Below are 23,719 nucleotides of genomic sequence, written 5' to 3'. Positions count from 1 at the left end.
ACTCAGGCTGGGGGCTCCAGGACCCTCAGCCCATTCACACCAGGTAGGGCAGTAAAACCACACTGACCCAGCACCCCAACCCTGGGAGTGTGGGACCCGGCTCCCCAAATAATTGCAGTACCTCCTGCCCAGACACATGCGTGAGCAGCTTTGCTAGAGACATGATTCCATCCCAGGGCCCCTGGAGGGGCCCCTCGGGGCCTGCCCTGCTTCATCCCACCCTGCAGGGCTTGGACTTCTCCCTGGCCCCCTGGATACTCGAGGGGCGATGCGCCTTCCCCAACTCACAAGAGGAGCTTTCCACTCAACTTATGAGTTAAACTGCATATGAGGGACAGGAGCACCTGGGGGGGGACACAGCCATGCTCCCGCACCATGGCACTCTGGGAAGATGCCAGAAGTCACCGGGAAAAGCCTGGTCTCAGGATGGCGGGGTCCCAGGAGTCACGGACGTCCCCCCGCCCAGGCACACCCCGCACAATAAAGCATCCACATCCACGGGGCTGCGGGGGAGGAAGGACTGCCCGGCCCGGGGGCGGCAGGGCGCCGTCGCCGCTCCTCCTTCTTCCTCCTTCCTCCTGGGGAATCCAGCTTCACTAATAAGCGGCTGGGAGCCCAGGTCTCCAGCAGCAGAGCCAGCCTCCTACGCCTGAGTCACGAGCATCCCCTTTCCTGGCTAGCGATGGCTCAGGGGCCAGACTTCCCACTCCACCCTCCCACTGAAGCGGCAAGCCTGAGTTCTATGCTGACAATGGCAGTGACTGACAATGACTACAAATGGCAGTGATGGAGGCTCTGACCTCCAAGGTCCCCACCTCAGTTTATAGGCGAGGACACAAATTTGGACAGGCGGAATGATGACTCACCCGAGGTCACAGGAGGTGGGGCACAGGAGTTGACAGAGTCCTTCCTCGACCAAACTCTAGCCAGGCTACTCTGAGCTCTGCTTCCCAACCAGCATTCATCCTTAGGCACATTCTCATGGGCTCGATTTTAGCAAGAATCCTGTTATGTCTGTTGGGTCAGAATTCCTCACCTGACAACTGATCACCCCTCTGAAATGACCAAATTTCTTACCCCACCGACCCCAGGTGATGTCTGCCCACCCTCCTCCCCAGCGGCCTCTTGACGAGAATCCCATTAGGTCTGTTCAGCCAGAATTCCCCCGGACCCCTGAAGTTCTTTCTGACTTCCACCCACTGACACTCCTTGACCCTGCTTTTTAGCTGGAAATCCACACTCTCCCTCGTGGCATCTGGAGCTGACCCCACCCCTCTTCCCTGGAGCAAAAATCCCATCTCGGGGCTCCCAACACGCATTGCTCTGGTCCCTGGGTCGGGGGCGGGAAGGGAAGTGACTGTAGACAGGAATGTGGGTGATGAGAATATTTTACAAATGGACTGCTGGTGATAAATAAAGCCTATTTTTAGAAAAAAAGCCTGTCTCGTTGTTTCAACAAGTGTCATGATTTTTGTTTTTAACAGAGCCCACGTCCTCCACCCCCTTGCTGTCTCATGTCCGGGTCACAGGGGTCCTCCTTGAAGGGGCAGCGGGACAGCGCCCCTCACCGTACACTGATGGGAAAACCCAGGCTGGGGTCAGGAGGGAGGAGGGTGCACCGAGCAACCGGGGACTTGGAGAGATGCCCCTCGCTGGCCCTCCCCACCCTCCCGCTTTCTCCTTCCCTGGGATGTGCCTGGGGCCCCCCGACTGCCAGAGAGCATGGGCTGTGCGTAAGGAACGTTCTGTTTATGCCCGGCAGTGTCACGGCAGGCTTCCCAAAGACGGCTTGATTTCAGCACAGGAGGAAGAAGAGTATGAGCTCTTTTCTCTCTTCCACTGGGATCTCCATGAACCAGGGATGGTCCTCAGAGGACTCAGTTCAAACCCCAACATCCCCAGGACCCTAGTGGTGAAGATTTTGAATTATTCAAGTCAAAGGTCGTCGGAACCTGAGCTAAAAAAAGGAGCCGGGCACCCAGCCCGTGGGCACCCTTGGCTCGCTGTAGCTGGGTGTGGGTGAGGGGTGCCCAGGCTGCAGACGGACGCAAGGATGGAAAGGAGGGGGGAGGAGAGCAGTCGCTGCTGAGTCGTATGGTACAGGGTGAAGGCTAAAGGACCAAGCTGTGACCGTCGCTGTCGCCTAGTGGACGTGAAAACGTGTTGGCCCTCGAAGGAGCCCGGCCCCAGGATGCTCGTGGAGTAGCACAATCTGGAGACTGTCTTGGCGCCCACCAAGAGCAGAGCTCTGGGGATTCTGCTCACTCCATGGGATTCCCTGTAGAGCCGAGGTCTATGTGGAAATACAAGCCTGGATCTCAAGGGTCTGGTGGGGAGTCAACACACACGAGTTGTGAGGTGGGAAGTATCCGCATCATGTGTGTGAGGCCCACCCCCTCAGTGCCCTGTCCGTCAGGGTGGGGCCCACACCAAGCTCACACGGACCCCTAGAAAAAGGACGGACCTGGCTGGTCACAGATCCCCGATCAAGACCCCAGAAATGAGGTGACTGATAAACCCTGCCTTGCATTTCTGTTCTCCTAAGACCCTCCAAATGGCCCGAGGAAACATGTGGTCCACAGGGAGCAAGAAGGAGCCATCCCCTCCTCACCCCAGATCTAAGTCACAGGCAGGTTCCAGGACATCTAGCGAAGGGCTGTGGACCAGGAGCTGGCCGTGGGGGACCATTCCCACCTGAGGGAGGGGCCAAGAGCCCTGCCTGCCCTGCGCGGGGCACAGCTGCTGCACTGCTCCCCCCATGGACCCAAACCCTAGTACACCCACTGGAGCAGCACCCCAGCCCAGTCCTCACCCGGGTCCCGTCTGTGGGGTCAGCCAAAGCCAAGAACAGGGTGGTGAGAGGGGCATTTCTGCTTTGGGGCCTGGTCTCAGGGTATAAGGATCCCCAGAGGCACTGAGCCAGAGGTCCCCAGTGAGCCTCCAAGGTGGGAAAATAGGCAGATTCAGCTCCCAGGGACCCGGCGAGCCAGGGTGGTGCCTGGAGCCACAGTGAAGGGAGGACTTGCTGGCTTGACTGAGGAGTGTGTGCGCCCAGCTAGACGACAAATTACTCAGGGACAAGTCACGCTCTTGCCCCATCACTCCTGCTGCTCAGCATTTCCCCACGGACGGACTTTTACTTCTCGCCCCATGGGTGGGAGGTGGGGGCTGCTTGGAGAGCCCTGTCCTCCCCCAAGTAACCGGCAGGCCCCGCCCACTTCCCCTGGAGGCCTCACCCCAGGGTCTGAGGGTACCAGGGAGTGGGGAGCATCAGTGCCCACCTCCAGGGCAGGGCCGGGAGGATCTGCTTAGCTGGGTCTGGTAAGATACTTTGCAAGGAAGAACGGACCAGGGCCTTCCCCCACAGGAAGCAGTACTGGGCAGGCGAGGCCACAAGAAGCACAGCAGTGGCGTAGCTCCTGTCTGCCGAGAAGTAGGAAAGCTGATAGTGGGCCTCCGGGGCCCGAGGGCTGGACAATTTTCCCTGAGGACTGGGGACCCCTTGCTGGTTGTATAAGGACTCTTACTCTTCACTAACCAGGGGGCTTCTATGCCAACTCTGTGCCCGCACTGCAGCCCCTGGAACCTGGGTCTAGAAGCCAAAGAGGGGCATTAGGCCGGGTGGACTAACATTTTTGTGCTTTTCCCAGAAGTGTTGGCCTCTTATCTATCTGCCAACTGGGGCCCATGGCATGACCTCACCATTTGCCTGGAGGAACTGAGACCCAGCTGGAAATACAAGTTCAACTGAAATCCCCTTGGGGACAGGAGGAGCCTAAGAGACACTCAGGAGACAGACGTGGGCAGAGGAAGGTGGCGCCCTCACCTGGACCTGGCCCTTCCCCATGATCCTGTCGGTGCTCTCGCCGTCCTCCTTAGACATCTTGGTTTTGTTGTAACATTTCTCATAGCACAGGATCCTCAGGGTCTGGGAGCCTTCCAGCTCGATCTCAAACTCCTGCAGCTCCAAGAAAGAAGGAGAGTCCCCGTTAGCAGGCAGGTCCAGGGGCGAGGCCGTCGGGGCTGCAGGCTGAGGGTACCCTCTGAAGGGCGGCTCCTCAGCGAACAGCTTCCTCACGGGCCTCGAGACTTCCTCACTTCCGTCCTGGGATGCAGACCCTCGGAAGCTACATCTCCGTGAGCCTCAGATTGTGACCCTCCCTAGATGCTTCTACAAGCTCCAAACAACTCTCGACCCTAACCCAAACTCCCTCACCCAGCATCTCGAAGGGCGGGCGGTCCCCACATGGCCTGCCTCAGTGCAGGGGCTGGATGCCAATGCAGACACTGTGTAGGGGCTCTGGGAGATGATGGTGTATCAGTATGGGTTCGCTGATTATACCAATGCCCCACTCTAGTGTACAGATAGTTGGGGAGCCTGTGCATGAGTGGGGGGAGTGCAGAGAGGTATGAAAATCAGTCCTTTCTGCTTTATTATTTTGTGAATGCAAACCTGTCCTTTCTACTCATGAAAGGAAAACAACTGATCCGGGAGGTGACACAGGGAGGAGAGGGACTTAAGTGGGAAGAACCATGCCTGCAGTTGCTCGGGTCGTCTGCCATGAGGCTGCACTGCTAACTCTGTCCCCGTCAGCCCACACAGCTTCGGTCAGCTCTGCACTGCACGCCAACGCTCTTGTGGGTGTGGGTTCTCGGTGGGGAAGCAGAGAAGAGTGAGGGGGAAAAGAAAGCAGGTATTTCCAAGCTGGAATGGGAATGGGGTGGGGGGCGCGGCGTTCGGCGTCCTATGTCGGAAACAGGTACGACCCCGGAAGCAGCTGCAGGCCCAGCCAGGGCAGTCACCAGGCAACCTGCTGCTGTGGGACCCTCGTGCCTCAGTCACTCGACCCCCCACCTGCTTGCACCTGAACTCCTTGCGTCATGTCTAGAACCCTGCACCTCGCTGCCTGCTGGGTCATGACCCTCTTGCTCTCTGCGAACCTCTCTGTGATGGATCCACCTGGCTCTATCCTCCCTCATCACAGCAGCTGCAGAGCCCTTTCTGCAGGGACACCCAGAGCTATAGCGACTGGGTAATTCGATCAGCTTCTTGTACCCCGGCCCCAGTGAGGCAGCACATCTAACGATCAGAGACTTGATGCTGAGAAATGAGACCTGGGTTCTGGCCCTACCACCCCACCCATCAGGACCCATCTGGGACCCAGGCAGTGCGGGGGTCTTAGCTTCCTCCTCTGCAGGGGAGCAGGCAGGTGGGTGGCAGCTGCCTGCAGTCAGCTGCCTCCACCACATCCCAGAGCGCAGGGCCCCGAGGGCCACAGCTGCTCTTGAGGCCGGGAAATGGCACCTCTCAAGGATCTGGGGACGCCATCAAGACCTGCTGCTCTGCCATCATCCTTTACTCCCAAAGGCTCAAGGCAAGCCACCTGGGTAAGTGGGCCACACACAGCTCTCTGAGGTGGAGAAAAGGGCGTAGTAGCCCCCACACCCAATACCTGGGACAAGTAAAGAGGACCCTTCCTCCCAGGTTTCTACTGCAGCCCCCAGGGCAGAGCCCCAGGCTTCCAGAAACCAGGAGGGTCACAGAGGGCTCACTCCAACTTCAGAGGAAAATGTGAAGGAAACTTACCAAGTAAACACTAAGCAATAACAAAGGCAGGACAAGAGGCCCTTTAAATTCTTTTCCCAAACACTCCTCTAGCAAAACAGGTCATTTCTTCGTGATGGGGGAGGGAGGGTGAAATTCTCAGGAAGCCGCAGATAAAATCTGCGGAACAAGTCACCCTCCCCCAGGAGATAAAATCTGTGGGACAAGTCACCCTCCCCCAGGAGGTTCCCGTAATGCTGGCAGTGCTGCCTTTTGGGGAAGCCAGTGGGGGGCCCTGGGATTTAGACTCCAGATGTCTCAGCCTCCCTGAACCACAGCCAAGGGGCCCCTCACCTCGTTCCAGTTGGGCTCTGTCGTGTCCCTGTAGACGCGCGTCTTGGCTTTATTCACGAAGTACCCGAAGGAGTCCACCTCCAGCGTGCAGTACAGATCTGCAGGAGGGCGACACCGGAGGGTGACTACGTGGTTCCACACCACCCGGACTTTCTACACGGGCAGGCGTCGTTTTTGAAATCAGAGAAAAGTGGTCTTGGTTTTCTTTTTAAAATAAAACACCAAACCAGAGCAGACCCCCAACTCCATGACCCTGCCCCTAGGGGGCAGCTGGGAACTGGCACCTCTCAAGAGCACTGGGTCACAGGTCATGCAGCAAAGCCTGGCTGAAGCCCCCAGGTGAGCAGGGCCCCATGCTGGGGGGCCGGGCAGAGGGGCACGTGCCATCACCACCAGGGGATGCAGGGCTGGGTGACCCCCGCAGACCCCACTTCCGGTTTTACCAGGGAAACTGGGGCCCAGGGTACTGCAGGCCAGTGCCGGGCACTGAAAGCAGCATGTGCTGGGAGGGTCACGAGGTGCAGAGGGAGGGACTGGGTGCGAGGCGTGGTGTCGGGGGCCAGGGAGGCGGCCCCTGCCGAGGACTGAAGGGTGTGGCAGGTGGCCAGAGACGGCATCTCACCCACAGGGCCAGTGAAGAGGATGGCCCGGTTACATGACATAGGGTAGTGTCTGTCACTGGGGCAGGAATTAGCGACAAGTCATTGATTGGTTCGGTTTGGGGATGCGGAGTCTATGATGAGCAACACTGAGGAGACAGAGGGAAAGGTGCCAGAGGCTGGGAGAGGGAGGTGGGAAAGGCAGTTTCAGGCATCGGCTGCACTGCTGACGGGAGGGCCCCGGGGGCAGGAAGAAGGGAGTTTGTGTAGTGAGGGGGGCAGGCCGGACGGGACCCCGGGACACACCAGCAAGTAGGGGGCAGCCCGAGAGATGCCCAGGAAAACCACTGCGTGGGCTGCAGCCTTACAGAAGCAGAACTTGCACACCATCCACCACCCCTCACAGGTATACAGCCGGTAGATGTTCAGTAAATTTAAACACTGGTGCCAACAGCTGAAGTCCCACCCCCAAAAGCCCTGGGGTCACGTGCAGTCAATCCTCCCTCCCGCCCCGAGGCCCGGATCAGCACCGTCTCCATACTTTTCCTTTTCTAGAAACTGCACAAACACACGGAGATGTAACATATCATCTTTTGCATCTGGCACCTCTCGTTCAGCCTGAGTTTTTTTAGGTTCATGCGTGTTGTTGCCTGCGTCAACAGTTCACTTCCTTTTACCGCCAAGTGAGCGGCACTCCATGCCCGATGCACCGCGCTTCACCGTTCACGCGCCAGTCTCTCTGTGGACGGGCTGTCCTTTCTCAGGGGCGGGGCTGCTGCACCACGGCCAGCTTTTCAAGACACTGTGAAACCGTTTTCCAGGGCGGCAGAACCATGCTGCACCCCCCCTGCAGTGTCTGAGGGGGTCCCATGTTCCCACATCTTTCTGATGACCACTGTCCCAGCGGGCATGACGTGGCAGCCCCCCGTGGTTTCAGCCCGCATTTCCCCGAGGATGAGGAGCATCTCTGAGCACGCCTATCAGCTGTTTGCATTTCTGTCGTGAAGTGTCTATGCACACCTTTTGTCCATTTCTTCAACGGGGTTGTCTCTTCAGTATTGATTTGTAAGAGCTCTCTACACATTCTGGATACAAGTCCCTTATCTCATGAACATGGTGTTCAATACCTTCTATTCTGTGGCCTGTCTCGGGCTATCTGTTCTGTAGCGACAGCAGGAGAGGTCAGCAGGATGGTGCCCACCCCTGTCCTTCTGTGAGGGCCTCTGAGAGCTTGCGTGGAGGCACCAGCTGGGAGGCGCGGTGTGTGCCAGACTTGGACTGCTCAAGCGACCAGCCCTCACTGCTCAGACAGCTCAAGCAGCTGGGAGAGCCCCCCGTCCACCAGGACAGGAGGTTGGAAAGGGCATCCATTCAGAGGTCAGAGCAGCCAAATCCACTCAGGACCGAGGCGCCACTGACCTGCACGCCCTTGGTTTGGAGCCTCACTGTGTTTTCTGTCAGTAGCAAACTCCAGCCCCTGCAGTGACAAGACTCACCTGCAGGGGTCAGCGCACCAGCTCATAGGACCAGAAGCCAGCATGGGAAAGGCAGGAGCCACTCCAGGAAAACAACACGCCCAGCACTAGCATGTCCAGCGGTCAGGGGTCAAAGGCGCCTGATGGTAATTTGAGCCACTTCCCTGGTTCCCCACACCCCCTGGCTCAGGGCCCTGCTGCCTTCCTCTCCAAATCAGCTACTTACTTGAACTCTGTTTAAAGCCGGTGGCAGAGTGGACGATAACATTCAGGAACCCATAGAGCCCAGGGGATTCATCATCTGTGCAAAGGATGAGAGAGGTGAGTGTCGGTCCTCCTGAGAGGTAGGCAGGTGACCGGCTCTGCTTCACAGCCAGCTCTCAAGGGGGTGCGATGTGGCTGCCATTTGCCCAGGACGGGGTAAGGCAATGTCACTGACCAGAAACATGCCCCGTGGGCCATGTCTTGGGGACCTTGAGATCTGGTTGTGTTTACAACACAGGCAGACCAGTGACTAAGATGAAATGTAATAAGGACAGGAGAGGGGTTGGGGCTGTGTGTGATGTGGATGGGGGTGTGTGCCACATGTGCACAGACACACACCTGTGTGCATGACCGAGTGTACACCAGTGCATGGGATAGTGAGTGCAAAATGCAGCACAACCAAGGGCGTGACAGGAAGCTGCTGGCCGGGGGGTGAGGGGGGACAGGGGCAGCACGGGGCATCGGGCCCAGCCTAGAGCACAAACAGTCGGAGGCGTCTCGGGATAAGGGAGGTCACTGGTCTCCTTGGTCGCCCGGCAGCGGCCGCCTGGGGAGAGGCCAGCGTGCCCTAGGCCGCATACACACATTCCTTCCGAATGGAAATCCACAGTCCCAAGGACAGACTAAGGGGAAAGGGGTGGCCCACCTTCTTTGTTGATGGTCAGTGGAATGCTGTGGACCGTCTGAAGTTTGACACATGAGTTGGTCAGCATCTGCAGCTCCACGGATGTCAGGGAGAAGCTTTTGAAACCTGCGAGGGCAGAAGACAGTCGGCACAGGTTCTTGGCCCTTTCGGGACACCCAGGGACTGTTGCCCCTGCCCGCACCAAACCCTCAACCCACGCTGGTGAGGGGGCACGACAAGCAGGGTGACTGGCCCCCAGGGAAGGAGCTGGTAAGTGACAGAGCAAGGTAAGGCCCCAGAGGGCCCAGGCTGGGTACAGAGGGCAGGAGAAACCCTAGCACAATCCTTACAAACACAGCAGCCAGCTGCCACCTTGGCTCAGCCATGGGGCATTTCAGAGATGGGGACCTGCAGCAGCTTTCCATGGGGTGTCCCTGGGTAGACACACGGCACAGCTCTGTCCCTTCCTTTCCTAATGCAGGTCCCCCATCTCTTCACCAGGTGAGGGAAAAAGCATTATTTCTGGTACAACGCTGAGCAGGGAACAGATGCTGCCACACTGCCAATGGTGTAGGTCCCTGTTTGTAACAGGAAACCCTGGGACATGGGCATGGCAGGATGCTGGCCACCAGAGCGGCCAGGAGCACCCCCTCCCTGGGTGCAGGACCCAGCACAGGCACCAAGGCCAAGCTGGGGGGACGAGAGCTCAGGGCGGAGCCTGTGTGCAATCTGTGTGCAGCAGGTGAACCATGATGGCCTGTGGCTGTGGAGGACCAGGATGCCTAAGATATGGCTCATCGTGGCCACTCAGGGACAGTGGCATATGGGGAGCACCTGAGGACCTTTTAGCAAGGATGGCTCAGGAATCCCTAATTACACGCCTGGAGGGTGAAGGAGGAGACTTCCCTGCAGCTGCAGCCTCGGGACTTGGGGTGGGGTCTGCCTTCCTACCCCGAAGGCTGCAGGGCAGGACCGGGGCAGCTCTGAGTTCAGGAGAAGGAACGACCTGCTAACAGAGGGAAGCACCCGGAGCAGGGGCCACCCTAGAGGGGAGTACACGTCCTGTCCTGAGAATGGCCAAGCGCTGGCCACTTGGAATAGGGACTGCGGTCAGCACAATGTGGCCTCTTTGGTGTCATCTGCCTGGGTGAGGAGAAGCCTCTGGAGGAAGGCTGGGGTGGGAGCATGGGGGGAGGCAAAGCAGACGAGGAGGGGGTGGAGTACGGGGAAGGCCCAGGGAGCAGACGGGGCCAGCAGGCCATGTGTGTCAGGCCCCAGGGAAGGCAGCTGGGGGACAGGGGCCCTGCAGGCAGGCAGGGACCGGGGCAGGGAGGTCCTGGAGGCAGCGGGGGGGAATTCAAGGAAAGCCTGGCAGATGGGGAGCGGATCCTGGAAGGTCAGAGGACAGGCGTGGGGTGTGCGTGGGATTCAGGGGAGGCCCAGAGAGGGGGGAAGCACAGAAGGCAGGGGGCCCTGTCAGCACGGTTTCTCTCCGACTTACTTTCTCACTTAGAACTCCACCTAACAGCTCACTTGGGTAAGACCGCTGCCGCTGCTCAGGGGAAAACTAGCTCTGAGACCGGAGGGCGAGGGGCCCATCGGTCCCGACCTTCCCAACTACAAACTGTTGCTACACACAGGCCACTCACATTTCTTCTGCTGTTCCCGGATGTTCTCTCTCCACTCGGCGCGCTCATAGTCGGATGAGATCAGGAAAGTGTAACTCTGGGGACCAGGCGAACACACCCCAGTTATCTCTGCCCCGCTAAGCTGGCACCCAGCACGCCCAGGGCCCCGTTCCCTGTCACTGCCACAGGCGGCACACCCTGCTGAGGCCTGCGCCACTGTGCCTCTGGCCGCCAGCGCCCAGTGGCCAGGTGTATTCATAGCACAAGGCATTGCTTCCAGCACTCTCCGCCCTTCATGCCAGCCAGGCTCTGGGCCACGACTGCCCTGTGGCACAGTCCCTGTCCGGACTGCCTGGGTCAGGGTGGGACGCATCCTAACCTAGGGCTGTGAGGAGGCTACCATAGGGAGACCTGCAGAGGTGGGAGCTGATGCTGCCCGACCACCTGCACTGAGCCCATGCGCTGTGTGGAGACTCAGAGACGAGGCTCCTGCAGAGCCCGGCTGCACACTGACAGCTGGTATGATGCCCGTCACCTGTTCGTGGGGGAGGCCTGCGCTGCAGAAGGCAGCAGGAGCCAGGCTCAGGAGAGAAGGTGCCACCTGGCCCAAGTTCCCAGACAGCATCCTCTTACCAAGGGCCGGGTCTGCACAAGTGTGCATGACCCCTGCCCTATTCAGACTCCCTGGAGACCCACCCCCACCTATAAGCTGTGGGGGTGAGCTAGCTGCTAGTCAACCGGCGGCTGCGGCCTAAAGCACTGGTCAGAGGGGTCCACGTGCCTGTGTGTGCCAGGCAGGACAGGCCTTTCTTGGTACAGAAAGGCTCTCCCGGGGAAAAGGGCCACTGTGGCAAAGGCCACGTGGGAGCCGGGGCCACAGCTGCCACAGGGCCGGACAGGTGGGTCCTGGCTGTAGCACTGCGGGGTATCCTGAGGCATGGGAGCTAGGAGCCAGAAGGGTCTGCGTGGGGAGTGGCACGGGGGGGCTGGCCAGCAGAGAGAGACTGCGGTGGGCACTGACCTTGCCGTTGCGATTGTGAACCCTGAAGGCCATGCTGGGAGACATGAGCAGGAGCAGCGACTCCTGCTCCGACAGCTTCTTTTTCAGCCTCTCTATGGCCTTGCTGCCCTTGTTTGCTCTCTGTGGGGAGAGGCTGCAGTCACACTTCCGTCCGGGGCTCGTCCCCCCTTCCCCCGGTGCTCAGACCTTGAAGGCCGGGAATATTGCCCAGTGGCACAGCACAGTGCAGCACAGCGCAGCACAGCACAGCACAGCACAGCACAGCACAGCACAGGGCCGCGGTCGGCTGCTGCTGGCTACAGGGTGAAGGCCAGGCACAGGCTGCTGGGTGTGCCCGGCCAGCACTTCTTGAAGGAATTAAGTTCTTCCCCTAGGGAGGGCTGAGGAGAACTTTACAAACCTCCCTTCTTTCGATTTTGTCGCACCTGGACAGTAGGCGGGGGGCTGCTGTGACGCCAGGGCCCTTCTCCACTCCTGGACTCACCCACATTTCAGCATCAGGCCCCAGTGGAGAGCCAGATGCATCCCCAGGACCGGCTGGGAAAACCCTGCCTGCCCTGTGCCTCCCTCCTGACGCTCCCCTATCCTGGGGAGCAGACCCACCGCCTGACACTAGAAGTCACACTGCAGACAAGTGCAGCGGTGGCAGCACACTGGGCGATGCAGCACCAGGAACACAGCCCTGGCTTCCCCTCTGCCACACGTCACTGCCCTGGCGGCCACAGGGTCTCTAGATGAACATCGCCTCGTGCTCTTGCTGTCTCCCCACACTTTCCTCGACCTGCTGGGTTTCTGGGGCAGCAGGCTGCAGGTGGGTGGGAGTGAGGAGGACCCCTGTCCTGCTGTGCCCACCTTAGCCAACTGTCCCGGGCTGAGGACAGCCTTCTAGGAACCCATCTTATCTGGGTTCCGCATGGCACCTGCTCTAGCCTGTGTGGAATCCACATGTGAAGGGCTCATCTTCACTGTTCCTAAGTCTTCTAACCCCCTCCAAAAACAACCAGAGGTGTGCCTGGGGCAGTCCAGGACAGCTGGAGGGGCTGCCCCCTGCCACTTGGGACACTCTCCCTATTGTGGTAGGTGGGTGCTTCTCCCACCCCACATCCTGGATGGCTCCAAGCCTGGCAGGGATGGCCAGCAGGTCCCAGACACCAGAAGCAGGGTCAGACGCCCAGCAGAGCTTGCCCAGGGGCCTGTGTGCTGCTGCTGCCCACCTTCTCTCTTTGGATGTCACTCTTGATCTGGGAGATCTTGATCTTCATGGCATCCAGCTCCTCGTCCAGCACCAGGGGGATGCTGGGTGCGGCCTCGGACTCGTCCACCGTCTGGAAGCTGAGATCCGTGAGTGGGATGTACCATTTGCAGTCATACTGCTGGGTTTTGCTGGGCGAGGGAAGGAGCACATTAACATGCTGACTGTCTTCCTTTGCTAACATCACTGTTTTTTTTTTTAAAGCATTTATTTATTTATTTTAAGAGAGAGGGGAAGGGAGGGAGTAAGAGAGGTGAGAAACATCAATGTGTGGTTGCCTCTTGTGCACCCCCTTTGGGGACCTGGCCCACAACTCAGGCATGTGCCCCGACAGGGAATCAAACCAGCGACCCTTTGGTCTGCAGGCTGGCACTCAATCCACTGAACCACACCAGCCAGGGCTAACATCGCTGTTTTCCAAAGCTGGAGCACCCCATGTCCGTGGCTGTGTGCAGTGTACCCGACCTGAAAACCCACCTGTGGGCCATGCATCGGGATGGCCCTCGCTGGCAGACACTTGGGGGCCAGACTCAGAGACTCCTGGAAGTGAGTGTGTGTGACTCAGGCCCCAGAGGGTCTGACAAGCCCTGATTCACCTCATCCTCGCTGACGGTGGGAGTCTAAGGCTCTGTGACATGGGAGCCCATCATGGCCACCCAATGACAATAGGGACAGGACCCTAGACGCCCCCAGAGCCACAGAGTTGGAGGGGCTGCAGGTCTGTCCAGTGCAAGCCTTGACACCTGGGAACACCAAGGCTCTTCCGAGCTGAATGACTAAACCCACTCAACACAGCGTCGGCAGGAGCCCGGCTCCGGCCCCTCCCAATGTGACCTTCCTTCCTCTGTTCCAGCCTCTGTGAGCTGGTGCCTGGTCCCTGGGGAGGTAGGTGGTAGGGGGTTCTGGAGGCCTGGGTTGAAAATAATTTAGAAACAGTCACCAGGTTTGGGAGACAAAGTGCAGCAATCATCTAGCGCTGTCTGCCAAGGGCAGTGGAGGGGCAGTCACCCCCCACCCCCCACCTGCCAGCCTGCACCACATCCTGCAGGCCCCTGACCTGTCATTCATGCTTCCTGGGTCCTGACGTGACAGTCTCCTAATAGTACCTGAAGTCACAGTCAAGCTCCCCTTTCACTGTAGGAGTCCACAGCCTGGTCCCTGACCCTGACCCTGACCCAGAATGTCCCTAGATTGTTAATGATGACCCTGGTCCCTGGGCCTGGCATCACATCCAGGTGGATACAGAACACAGCTTTAAGAGAGCACCTGCCCACAGAGTGACTGTCCTCTTCAGGCTCATGTTGAAACAAACAAACAAACAAACAAACAAACAAACAAACAAACACCCTAGGTTTTCTCCACGCATGAAATCAACCACATTCCCCCAGAGACCCCCCTCCCGGCGGGGCAGGCGCCGGGCACTCACTCACCCTCCGCTCTGCTTCTTGAGCTTGGTGCACAGGAGCAGGTCGGTGAAGAGGAAGACGTGCCGCAGCTTGCGGGCCCCCTCCACCAGCTCCACCATGAAGCTGTCCTTCAGCAGCTGCCTGTGCTGCAGGGGGCGGGGGCTCAGGTCAGGGCAGCAGCCTTAACTCCCTCCCCCTCCAACCCTCACCCCCACTTTCCAGAGCGTTCCCTCCTTCTCCTCGGCCCGAGAACACACACGTCACGTGAGTTCTTTGCTCAGTAGTTTCCAAGCCCCTCCTGGGTGCTTGGCCTGCAACAGAGCGCAAGTGGATGGGGTGACGGCCGTTGGCCTGGGAACTGAGGGGAGGGGACGCGTTACAGCCAAGTCATGAGTCTGCCCTGAAATTATGGCAAGAGCACCTCTCTAAGCAGAGTAGCCTGTGCCTCTCCAAGACAGCAACTGGAGACCAAGAACAGGCAAGAGGCCAGCCCCAGAAGGAGGGGCATTCCCACAGAGGTCTGTCATGTCCGGGCCCCATAGTGAGAAAAGCCTGGCATGTGGGCAAAGATGGGGCGGCCTCGTGAGAGGGGAGGAGGCAGGTGACCAAGAGGCAGGTGACCAGGGGTCAGCCTAAGGGCAAGGTCTGGTTCTGAGGGCAGCAGGAGGCTGTGGGGGCCCCATACTCTAGTCCTCCTGAAGTTAGTGACCACTGATGGGCAGGGGCTCACATAGGGGAGGACACCTCTGATGCCCATCTGGACAGGTGCAGCCTGAGGTGGGCAGCTTGGGCTACCTAGCTGCCCCTGAGGCTGCATGCCCTGGCCCACTGGACCCTGAATGACCAGGGGACCAGAGACACCAGTCCTTATAAATCGACACCTCTGCAACTTGGTAATTCACCTGAAAGACAAAGGGTGATCCCACTGCTCACGCAGCCCCCAGGGTTGCTGCCTGGGCACACCAAGGCAAATCAGCAACTCAGTGCCCAGCACCTTAGCTGGGTCGGTGCTGTGCCAGGCAGAGGACATAGCCACAGGCTGACCTGGCCAGCCCCCCCCCCCAGGTACATGCCAGGTGTGCCGTGTGAACACGTGGCCTAACCATGGGATGTGGCCTCAACACACCTGTGGGCAGGACCTCACACCCCTTTTGCAGATGAGAAACCTGAGCCTCAGGAAGCCCCACTACCTGGCCCAGGCAGCACACTAAGCAAGCCAGTGGCAACACGCAGGCTCTGCCCTCAGGTTCCCACAAACCCAGGGTGAGAGACCGGGTGCTTAGTGGGCCCATCAGACCTCAGGAAAGACCCCTGCCCTGTCTCTACAGAGGGCAACTCCAGCCTCTTGCTGTCATGGTGGGGGAAGGACCCAGCAGGTTTGGAAGCACACCACAACGGGCAAAGCCCCATAACATGTCCCCAGCAGGAGGTGGCTGTCCCCAACCCCCAGTGCCCCAGGCAGGTCCATGCCCTAGCTCTGCTACACATGCAGCAGAGACCCCCAGAAGCAAGAGTAGCCCGGGCAGGCCCCCCAACATTCCTGGGCACCAAGACTGAATGTCACCATCTGTCTGTCACACAGAGTGTGGCTCGGGAGAACTGATGGCTGACCCAGGAGGTGCCTACGAGACCAAAAGTGGAAGGGCAGGAAGGCTGCCAGTGTGCCAAGGCCGTGACTCATCCACACTCACACTCACCCCGCCTGCCACGGGCACACGGCACATCCGGTACCGACGCCCATAGGAAGCAAGGAAGTGTGTACACTTGGAGAAACCTCCCTGCAGTGCCGGAGACCCAGGCAGGCCTGGCGGCCGGGTCCTCTTTGCAGGGCAGGTCTGGGAAGGGTTCAGGGACACTGAGGTAGGTCCCCAAGGGATGAATGGATGATGCCTCCCAGGCAGGTAGAGCAGACAGTCTTCCAACCTAGGAGGCGGGACCCAGAGAACTTCCGAGAGGGGTGGTGTGTGTGTTGGGAGGGGTGTGATTGGACTGCAGACCTTTCTCCACGCAAAGGAGCCCAGCTCATAATGACCACCAGCAGAGGGCACCCTATGCCCAGCTCAGATGTGGACTCGGCAGGGTGCCCTCTGCTGGCAGGTCAGAAAAGCCCAGACTGTCCCTGCACTGACCACCCCACAACTTCCCAGCTGGGCCACCTACTTTCCCTGTCAGGTCCTGCTGTTCACACATTCATCTGAAGCTCCACCTCAGGCATCTCCTTCATTCTCCGCAGGCCACCAAGTGTCACCCTGGCACTTGCAGCAGCCAGCACACCTGCCCTGCTGGGCTAAGAGGACGTGGGGCTGTGAGGAGCACCTGGGCCCCTCTGGGCTCTGACAGATGGACTCGGTCACCCGGCTCCGCCCCACGCACCCCTGCCCACACAAATCCTCATCTTTCTAAGAGAAGCCTCAAGGCCATGGGCACCTGACACCTCCAGGCAGCCTCGCTGCCCCTGTGGTGTCCCGGCCTGAGGCCTGCGCTGTGCTGCCCTCCTCTCCAAGGGCAGTGTGAGCCGCCCTGAGTCAGTGCACGTCACCCGCCAGTCACAGCTTCCCTGTCCTGTGTCCAGGTGCCCTCCTCCCAAGGAGCTGGCCTCGCTGCTGAACTCCAGCCCCGCCCAGGGGTCCTGCAGCAGGAAGAGAAAATGTCCTGCAAGTGAGCAGGGGTCTCCCAGTCCTGGACAAACAGGGCTGCAGCCGTGACAATGGCCAGTCCACAAAGGGAGTCTGGGCCCTGGCATGGGGCAGTGGCCCCACTGTCTCCATCCTGAGGGACAAGGACCCCTACGCCTGGGGCACAGACTCTCGAGGCTCCTGGACGGGGAGGTGAGGGTGCTCCCCTCCCCCTCCTGCATGGACAGCACCCAGGTGGGGAAATCTTCACCCCGAGCTTTCGTACGGTCCTTCCCAGGTTGTGAAGTCCTCGCACCCTCACATCCACCTCGAGAGGGGCTACGGGCCGGGAGTCGCTGCTCTCCGAGGGCATGGACGCTCAGCAAAGAGAAAAGGGTGCCTCCAAGTCAATGCCACACTGAGCAGTGGCAGGGCCGGTCCTGTGTCGGGGCCCACCTGCCAGGCATCCTTTCTATTGTGACGGGACTGCAAACTGGCATGGCCCAGCTGCAAGGGCTCACCGAGGAGGACGCGCAGGCTGCAAGCAGCTCAGCGTGTGGATGCAACTGGTGGTCGACACCTGCCGCTGGCACGGCCGGGAGGCGGGGCAGGAGGCGAGTGGGCGTGCGTCTGCTGCCCTGGTCTAGCCGCCTCTCCCTCACCGTGAGCCGGATGGATTCCGAGCGCCCACGCAGGCACGTGCAAGTCAGATTCGTGACCCCTCAGAGCTCGTAAGCCCTCCCCACCTTTCAGAGTCCAGGTACCCAAGTGATCCCCAGTTTGCACAAATGTCACTGAGGCCAACGAGGCCCAATGTGGCCAGAGGTGGTGGTGGTGGTGGGCACAGACAAAAGCCCCTGTCCCCAGGAGGCACTTGGCCTCTACACACTTCCTGACCAGTGTCCCCGAACCCCTGACCATGGGCCAGCAGGGAAGGGGCCTGTGGTAACTGATGGAAGGACAAGGGCCAGGCTGCCGACTGCCGGGCCACACCTGACTGTCCTCAACCGCCTAAGGCAGCTGCCTCCATGGACCCAAAAAGCAAGAAGGCACTTTTCTCCAGGGGTCCCACAGGGCAATCGGAAATGGTGGGGAGGAGTGAGGGGGGCTGGGCAGGCTGAGCACAATGAGGAAAGCCAGAGGGGAAAAGGGACTCGAACATTGGCCTCCGAGAATGTCAGCTCCCTGGGAAAAGGACAGTCAAAAAGAGAGAGTAGGCACCCGAGGAGGGAAGGGTGAGCCAGGCACCAGTTCAACTGGTGTAAGGGGTCCAGGCAGAGGCAAATCCCACCTCCGGCTGGACCTGGGTGAACTGCCGACAGAGGAGGTCAGAGCTTTGCTCTCCTTCGAGGTCCCTGAGACTGAGGGGTGAACCAGGACCCCACTGTTGCTCCAGGACACAAGACCGGAACCTCACCCCTCAAACTCTAGCCATTGGGCGTGGAAACCCTCGGAGGTGCTGGGGACCCACTCCTGCCTTCCACAGGCTCGGACGCTGCCAGAGAACTAATACAAACAGCCAGGACGGCCCCCAGGAGCTGGCCGGTGGGCCTCTTCCCATCAGCCATGCCCCCTCAGATACCCGGGCACCAGCACGGTGGGGCCGTGTTCCTGCCCTGCTCTGAAGACAGGGAGCAGGACAGGGTGAAGGAACACTCGTCCCCGCCATCCGGTGGGTGGGACTGCGGCAATGCTGGGATCGGGTCCCCACGCTGGCCTGGCCTCAGGGCCTGGGAGTGGAGTGGAGCCCATGTCTCCCTCCTCCACACTCTTCCCACGCCAGGCATACCAGGGGACATCTGACCACGCCGCTCGCTCACCCACTGCCAAACCTGATGAGACTCTGGGCACGTGGGAGCTTCCCGCTCAGCATGCAAGGAGCCACTTCCTGAAGAGGTGTGGGCAGGGCACAGGGCGGCTGGCCCGCCCATCCAGGGTGGGAGAGGAAGAAAAAACCTGGGTTGGGGGGTTCCCACACTGAGCACCTGGCACACAAACCACAAAAAAGGAGGAAGTGGTTCTCAGCGGCAGCTACTGTCAGGTTCACTGCCAGCCTGGGTCCTGCCCGGGCCAGGCAGCTGGGGCCGCAGTCAGTTCCCCTTACTTTAGTGCCACTTCTGACAGAAAATGTTCCCAGTGGGGGCTGGCTCCCTGACCAGCACACCTCCACTGTCACACTACATGCTGCCCACCGGGGGTGGGGGGTGGGGGCCGCCTTCCTGAGCCCCTCCCAGGCAGGGGCAGAAGCCAGGCAGGGGCAGGCCAGGCAGGGCCAGCATGTTCTGAGCCCCTCTTCTGGAGTGGCTGTTGGGGGGTAGGGGGGGAGAAGGAGAGTGCTCCTGGCGGAAGACATCATGCCACTGTCCTTGATGTTGCAAATATAAACGACACATGCACCTCCCTTTCTCTTCCCATTTAGGTCTTTAAATCTAGTGATAACTGCCTTCAAATAGAGGAACACTCAGGAGAAACTGGGTGGTCCCAGGCAGACCGCCTGCCACCCTCCTTCTCACCGCCTCCTCGGCAGGAAGCCTGAGCTGGCAAGGTGTGGGGACAACAAGGGCTGCCCTGGACACAACCCACTATGGCGGAAAGAGAAGGGGGTGGCTGAGTGAGGCACGCAGCTGTGCAACTCCACTTCGCTGCCATACTCACAGGGTCAAGGACCCCCAAAGGGTGGCACTGTCCAGGGACAGTCTGCTGAGGACCAGAGAGGACCCTGCACCCTCAGCTCAGGCGGGCTGGGCCCACCCTGACCACCCCCGGCCACACTTACCTCGCCTTTCTTCACAGTCATGGACTGCCGGCGGGGCGTGATCTCCTCGTTGATGCTGGACAGGAAGTTCTGCGAGATGCGCAGGGCGTCCTGCAGCAGAGGGTGGTCGGGGTGGCTGGGGGGCGTGTGCTTCAGCAAGTCCTGCATTGGGGTGAGAGGACTCGAGTCAGAGGGAGTGAGGCCGTGGCACTTGCCTCGGCGCAAACCCCAGACACACACTGGGCGTGACCCAGGGCCACGGGCTCTCCAGACACCGCTGCCACCTCTCCCAATGGGCCCGGGCTACGGGGCGGTGCTGTGCGAGCATTCGTGAAGCAGATCCTCAACAGCACCCCCACGTGTGCGGGCTGTTTGTACAAGCCAAGAGGGGCTCCCGCCCTATGGGTCTAGGACAGGTTTTTGCATCTTGGCACTGGTGCTGTTTTTGGGCTGAATGATCCTTTGTGGTGGGGGGCTGTCCCCTGCCCTGTAGGGCTTAGCACCGCCCCCGGACTCTACCCACCAGATGCCAGCAGCCCCTCCTCATCTGCAGCTGTGACAACAAAAAATGCCTCCCAGCACTGCAGCAAGCCCCTAGGGGGCAGAATTGGTCCTGGTTTCGAACCACCAGCCAGTGCAGGTCCTCCCAGCTGGGCCTCCCCAGCCCCTGCTCTTCAAGATAAGGGCCTGAGGACTGAGGTGGAGGGTGGACGCCTTCTCCGCTAGGAACACACATGCTTCGCCCCGAAGGCCAGCAGCTCCCCGGGTCAGACAGACACAATCCCCGAGCTCCCCAGCCCTGAATCCCCGCACCCGGGAGAGATGGGAGAAGCGCGGAGGGAGGCTGGTGGGCCGGCCGTCCCGGGGTCTGGCCTCACACCGCTCGACCCCTGGTCCTTCCGGCTTTTCCCGGTCTGGACACTCAGTCTGGGGCCAATCACAGCACAGGGACACAACACAGGGTCTCTGGGACTCTGAGGAGCCGCCCCCAGATCCTTCCACACTGGAAACCCCACCTCGGCTCCCTCCTTCCGAAACCTCTCCGTCGGAAGATGGTAAGAAATGATGAGATGTCCACTGAAGGAAGGAAGAGAAGGAGGCAGAGCTGTTTGAGCCGAAGCTGGACAGTCCCCACCACGTGACACTGAGCGGGGAAAAGCAAGGTATGGGATGGCGTGCAGAGCACGCCCTTTGTGTAATGAAAGTGCGTGTTCACGTGTGCTGGCATGTGCGTGAAGAATCTTGTGGTGGCGGCTCCTTTGCGGGGAGGAACTGGGAAAGGAAATGGAAACTCCACACACTTGGGCAACCTGGCTGCACATTAGGAAAAAGCACTCGCGTACAACTTGCTCTAAAGTCCCCCGGGCAGTAGGGTTAGGGGCTGTTTGTTTCCCGGTTGTTTCTCAGTGTGAAAAAAACCCCTTCAGTGCCTCTCCACTGCCTTCAGAAATGGCCCTACCAGGGCAGCACCTCCCCATGTACCCCCTTCCCCTGCTGGGAGGCAGTGGTCATCCCCAAGGCCCTGCACGCACCCACTGTCCGCACCCCCAACCGACCACCTCGGGTCCCCGTCATACACTGAGACAGAAAGGCCTTGCTCACATGAGACAGCACAATCCCTCCCACGCCCGCTCCAGAGAGAACCCCCAGGGCACCGAGAGCACCCGCTCTGCTCCCCGCATCACCCCCGTGAGCCCCAGGACGGCAGGGGTGCCTCGTTCCTGCATCTTCAATAAAGGCAGGCAACAGAAACAGGGGGGCAGGTGGGCAGCTGAGAAACACCAGCATCCCCCCAAGGACAGCAGGAGCCAGGAACCCCAGTGCCCTGGGCCCAGCGACTCACATGCAGAACCAGCGTGCTCCGGGTCACCCGGTCCACAGGCTTGTAGAGCAGGGCTGCGGAGAGAGGGCCACAGGTGGAGAGAGCAGACCCGGGCCGCTGCCTGCTCTTCCTTGCCGCAGGGAATCGGCTAAGGGGAGCGGCCCCAACTTCCACATCCCATGGGATGGCCTGCCTCCTGCTGGCGAGGGCAAACCCAGAGCACCTTTGCTGGGTGACAAGGGCAAACCTCAAGTCCCAGAAAGGCCAGGGCCCACGGCTTTGAGCTGCTCAGACTGTGCCCTTAATGTGGAGTCCAGAGTGGCTGTCCAGAACCAGAGCCGACACAGCTGACTCAGCGACAACTGCTAAAGGGCTTAGTGCTCCTGCCCACCCCCCTGGGGCTGGGGAGCCCCCAGCACCCTGGTGAGGATGGGCCAGCGAGGGCCCCGGGAGCACACTGGCATGCCACTGCTCTCCCCTGAACAGTCCGGAGGCCTGATGGTGAGAACGGCAGGAACCAGCTTAGGTGCTGACACAGTTCTCAGCTTTACAGGTGGACACACCTGGACTCCAGCAGCACAGGAGCCCCAGACAGTGTTGGCTGTCCCCAACTCTCCGTGGTGAGCACGGCCCCAAGGGCACAGGAGCTTAGACCTGTTCTGACACACGTCAGGTACATTTCCTCAAGCGACTCCCAAGACTTGTGTAGGGAGTGCACTGCTATCCCCACTTTCCAGACGGGGACACTGAGGTTAGTTAGCAGGGTGAGGCTGTGGGCTCCAGAGGCACGTGAGCTGCGACTTCCCCACTGTCCTAACAACTGGGAGTGGTAAGTGACCTATCATTCCCGACACTGTTTTCCACTGGCCTGGGGACTCTGGCTTCCTGCTCCGTCCAGCCCCTAGGGATGTGAATTCTACGGAGGTTACATTTGTTCTAAACCTGTTTTGTCATTTGAAAGAAAATAAAATCCTCCTTACAGGGTTACTGGGGACAACAGGGTGACATTTTTAATGCCCGGCAGTGCCTGGTCTGTGGGTATATGCTAACACCTACCCTTCTCCCTGGCTGTGACTGTAGTTGGCAAGCTGGTCCCAACCTCCTCCTTCCCCACCCTGCCCCACCCCTCGCTCTTTCTGTGTGCCCGACATCACTAAGGGAAGTCTAGAGCAGCGAAGGCACCAGGGGATGACCCCGCAGGGCACCGGGTTTGCTCTTCCAGTACACGCTCCCCTGTTGGCAGCTGCCACCCCCACGGGGGCACAAAGAGGCCTCAGCACAGAGAACTCACTTTCTAAATTGTTCTTGGTGGTCTGGTCCTTGGCATCCTTGTTGCTTCTGGCTCTCAGGTTCTGAAAAGAAAAAAAGCAGGTTTTCACAGGGGACCACTCGGGCAGCTCTGATGTGGAAGGAAGTCCCACAGTCAGGAACCATCAGCAGAGATCTCACCCACCTCACCGCAAAGGGTCCCTGGTGCAGCGAGCCACGAGGCTGTGTCCTGGGCCACAGTAGAAAGACAGGGCAGGCCGGGCACGTGACGTGTCCTGGATGCCACGGCCTGAGACAGTTTCTCAATCCCAGCACCGCTGAGATTTGGGGCCAGAAAATCTCTTATCTGAGGGTGGGGTGCTGTCTGCATCGTGAGATAGAGCAGCGTCCCTGCCTCTATCTGTGGGTGCAGTAGCACCGACCTCCTCCTGTTGTGAGTATCAAAAATGTCCCCAGAGAACCCTGCACAGTGAGGCAAACAGCGGTGCCCTTCCTACATGCACGGGACTGCTTTCCTGGGGCAGTTACACAGTGTGCAGGGGCTGGTGGGTTAGAGGAATGTCTGACAAATGAGGGGCTGGGATTCCCATGAGGAGAGCAGCGCTTTCTAATGGGTCATGTCTGACACAACTGTACCGAAGACATCACCGATTTGGTCCAAGGTGCCCAGAGAAGTGAGGATAAAACACCCCTTTGTGCCTGAAATTGCCTCTGGAAAGGAGCCTCGGTTAATTCCAGTTCTAAGCTTTCAACAACAACAAACAAAAACAGAAACAGCACAGGGATGAGAATGGGCTCAGAGATTGCTTTCCAAACTTCTCGGCTGGAAACCTTTCAAGACTAAAACAAAAAAATGATTGATGTTTTCAAAGCTTACTAGGGCCAAACTCCACAATGCACTTTGGTACCTTTCCAGAGAGTCTAACGCCCCGCACAGTGATTATTCTGCCACACGTCTTCCTCGGCAGCTGCCAAAGGCGGTGAGGGGGCGCGAGCGCAGAACCGAGACTCTGCAGAGACCAGGTGCTGTGCTCCGGGAGCCTCGTCACAGCCCACCTGCACACACCCCCGCACAGCAGGATGCAAGTG

At 59.6% G+C, this 23,719-nt stretch overlaps 1 protein-coding gene across 1 annotated transcript in view; it reads right to left on the bottom strand.

The window, feature by feature from the left end:
* The window catches only part of BCR (BCR activator of RhoGEF and GTPase), a 105,713-nt gene that overhangs the window by 14,168 nt on the left and 67,826 nt on the right, over nucleotides 1-23,719 (bottom strand). Inside the window, exons 6-16 of the mRNA XM_037158723.2 lie at nucleotides 22,653-22,713; nucleotides 21,383-21,435; nucleotides 19,561-19,701; nucleotides 14,194-14,315; nucleotides 12,726-12,894; nucleotides 11,512-11,631; nucleotides 10,512-10,587; nucleotides 8,884-8,988; nucleotides 8,200-8,274; nucleotides 5,900-5,997; nucleotides 3,827-3,958 (exon numbers count right to left, since the gene is read on the bottom strand). Of these exons, the coding sequence (XP_037014618.2) occupies nucleotides 3,827-3,958; nucleotides 5,900-5,997; nucleotides 8,200-8,274; nucleotides 8,884-8,988; nucleotides 10,512-10,587; nucleotides 11,512-11,631; nucleotides 12,726-12,894; nucleotides 14,194-14,315; nucleotides 19,561-19,701; nucleotides 21,383-21,435; nucleotides 22,653-22,713 (1,152 nt within the window). The remainder of the gene's footprint in view (nucleotides 1-3,826; nucleotides 3,959-5,899; nucleotides 5,998-8,199; nucleotides 8,275-8,883; nucleotides 8,989-10,511; nucleotides 10,588-11,511; nucleotides 11,632-12,725; nucleotides 12,895-14,193; nucleotides 14,316-19,560; nucleotides 19,702-21,382; nucleotides 21,436-22,652; nucleotides 22,714-23,719) is intronic.

Source organism: Artibeus jamaicensis, unplaced genomic scaffold, assembly GCF_021234435.1.
Source record: "Artibeus jamaicensis isolate MK-2021 breed Jamaican fruit bat unplaced genomic scaffold, CSHL_Jam_final contig_1128, whole genome shotgun sequence".
In the NCBI taxonomy this organism is placed as follows: domain Eukaryota; kingdom Metazoa; phylum Chordata; class Mammalia; order Chiroptera; family Phyllostomidae; genus Artibeus; species Artibeus jamaicensis.
This window is presented reverse-complemented; position numbering and strand designations above follow the sequence as displayed.